Source organism: Phascolarctos cinereus, unplaced genomic scaffold (genome assembly GCF_003287225.1).
Source record: "Phascolarctos cinereus isolate Bilbo 61053 unplaced genomic scaffold, phaCin_HiC Scaffold_726;HRSCAF=1367, whole genome shotgun sequence".
NCBI classification, from domain to species: domain Eukaryota; kingdom Metazoa; phylum Chordata; class Mammalia; order Diprotodontia; family Phascolarctidae; genus Phascolarctos; species Phascolarctos cinereus.
This window is the reverse complement of record NW_027556098.1, coordinates 415,164,731-415,166,041: the sequence shown is the minus strand read 5'-3', so window position 1 is coordinate 415,166,041 and position 1,311 is coordinate 415,164,731. Positions and strand designations below refer to the sequence as shown.

The 1,311-nt window shown below is 55.8% G+C and overlaps 1 protein-coding gene across 1 annotated transcript; it reads left to right on the top strand.

Moving 5' to 3' along the window:
- Positions 1-325: 325 nt before the first annotated feature.
- On the top strand, positions 326-1,003 carry LOC110220045 (olfactory receptor 2G6-like; the record flags this gene model as incomplete). The annotated part of the gene is made up of 1 exon (XM_021003893.1): positions 326-1,003. A coding segment is annotated over one exon (678 nt), but the record flags the coding sequence as incomplete, so codon positions are not given.
- Between the last annotated feature and the right edge of the window lie 308 nt (positions 1,004-1,311).

The window sequence follows — 1,311 nt, the reverse complement described above, 5'->3', positions numbered from 1 at the left end:
TAGAGTCTCCTGACTCCATCCTCTTCCATCATTTGAAGAAGAGGCCAGTGTTTAGCCTCCTCCAGTCTTGGGGCACCTCTCCCATTCTCCACTTTCCAAGATTGCAGACAGCAGCTCGGTAGTCACATCTGCCACTTCTTGGGGATAGGGTTCCCATGTGTGTGAGGGCAGCACAATCTATACACACAAGTGATTACATACAAGGTACCAAGTGTGCTCCCTGCTCGAGGGGATCAGGGAACGCCTAGTGCAGGAGGGCTTTGAGAAAAAGCTGGGGATTTTAGGAGAGAGATAAGGAAGGCCTTCCCTGCTTTGCCCATCTCCTTTGGCCCGCTGTGGCACTCAGCTCTACGTGGCCCTCTCTCTGGGCAGCACTGAGGCCCTCCTCCTGGCCTCCATGGCTGTTGACCGCTGCCTGGCCATCTGCCGGCCCCTTCACTATGTTGCTATCATGACTCCAGGTCTTTGTGGGGGTCTGGCAGGCGGTGCCTGGGCTCTAGGCTTCTTGCTGTCTCTGCACAATGCTGCCGCCGCTGTACACCTTCCTTACTTCTTCGGGCGCCCACCAATTGACCACTTCTGTGAACTGCCAGCAGTTCTGAGGGTGGCCTGTGCTGACACGGCCCCCAATCGGGCCCTGGTCTATGCCACGGGTGTCCCCATTCTTCTGGGGCCCTTTGGCTGCATTCTGGCTTCCTATGGTCTCATCTCGGCCACTGCCCTGTGCCTCCCCTCTGCCTGGGGCCGCCGCGAAGCTCTCTCCACCTGTGGAGCCCACCTGGCTATGGTTAGCCTCTTCTATGGAACCGTGATGGCCATGTACCTGAGGCCCAAGGGACCCACCCCAGCTGGGCACCACAAGCTCACAACAGTCTTCTACATTGTGGTCACTCCACTGCTTAACCTGCTCATCTACAGTCTGCAGAACAAGGACGTCCACAGGGCCGCCAGGTACGCTATTGTCCTCCTCAAGGGGATGAGGGCAGGAGCCATAGGATCATAGATCCTAAGGACAGAGAAGGTGCCTCAGCTGTGCTCTAGTCCCACACCCTTCCTCCTCACAGGATTCCCTTCCAAGGCATCCCCAGTCTCTACTTGAAAAAAAGGGACCTTGTCCTCCCCAAGCAACCTAGCCTGTGCAACAGCACAAGAACACAGCAACTAGGAAGCAGACTCCAGAAGGTGCCAGGGCAGACACAGGGAGAGTAACGCACGGTCGAGCAGGGTTTCTGAGGGCTTTTGGCAGGCCAGTAAAGGGCAGGACTCCTCAGAATAACTTTTTTTTAAATTCATAATTCAGTAGAAAACTAA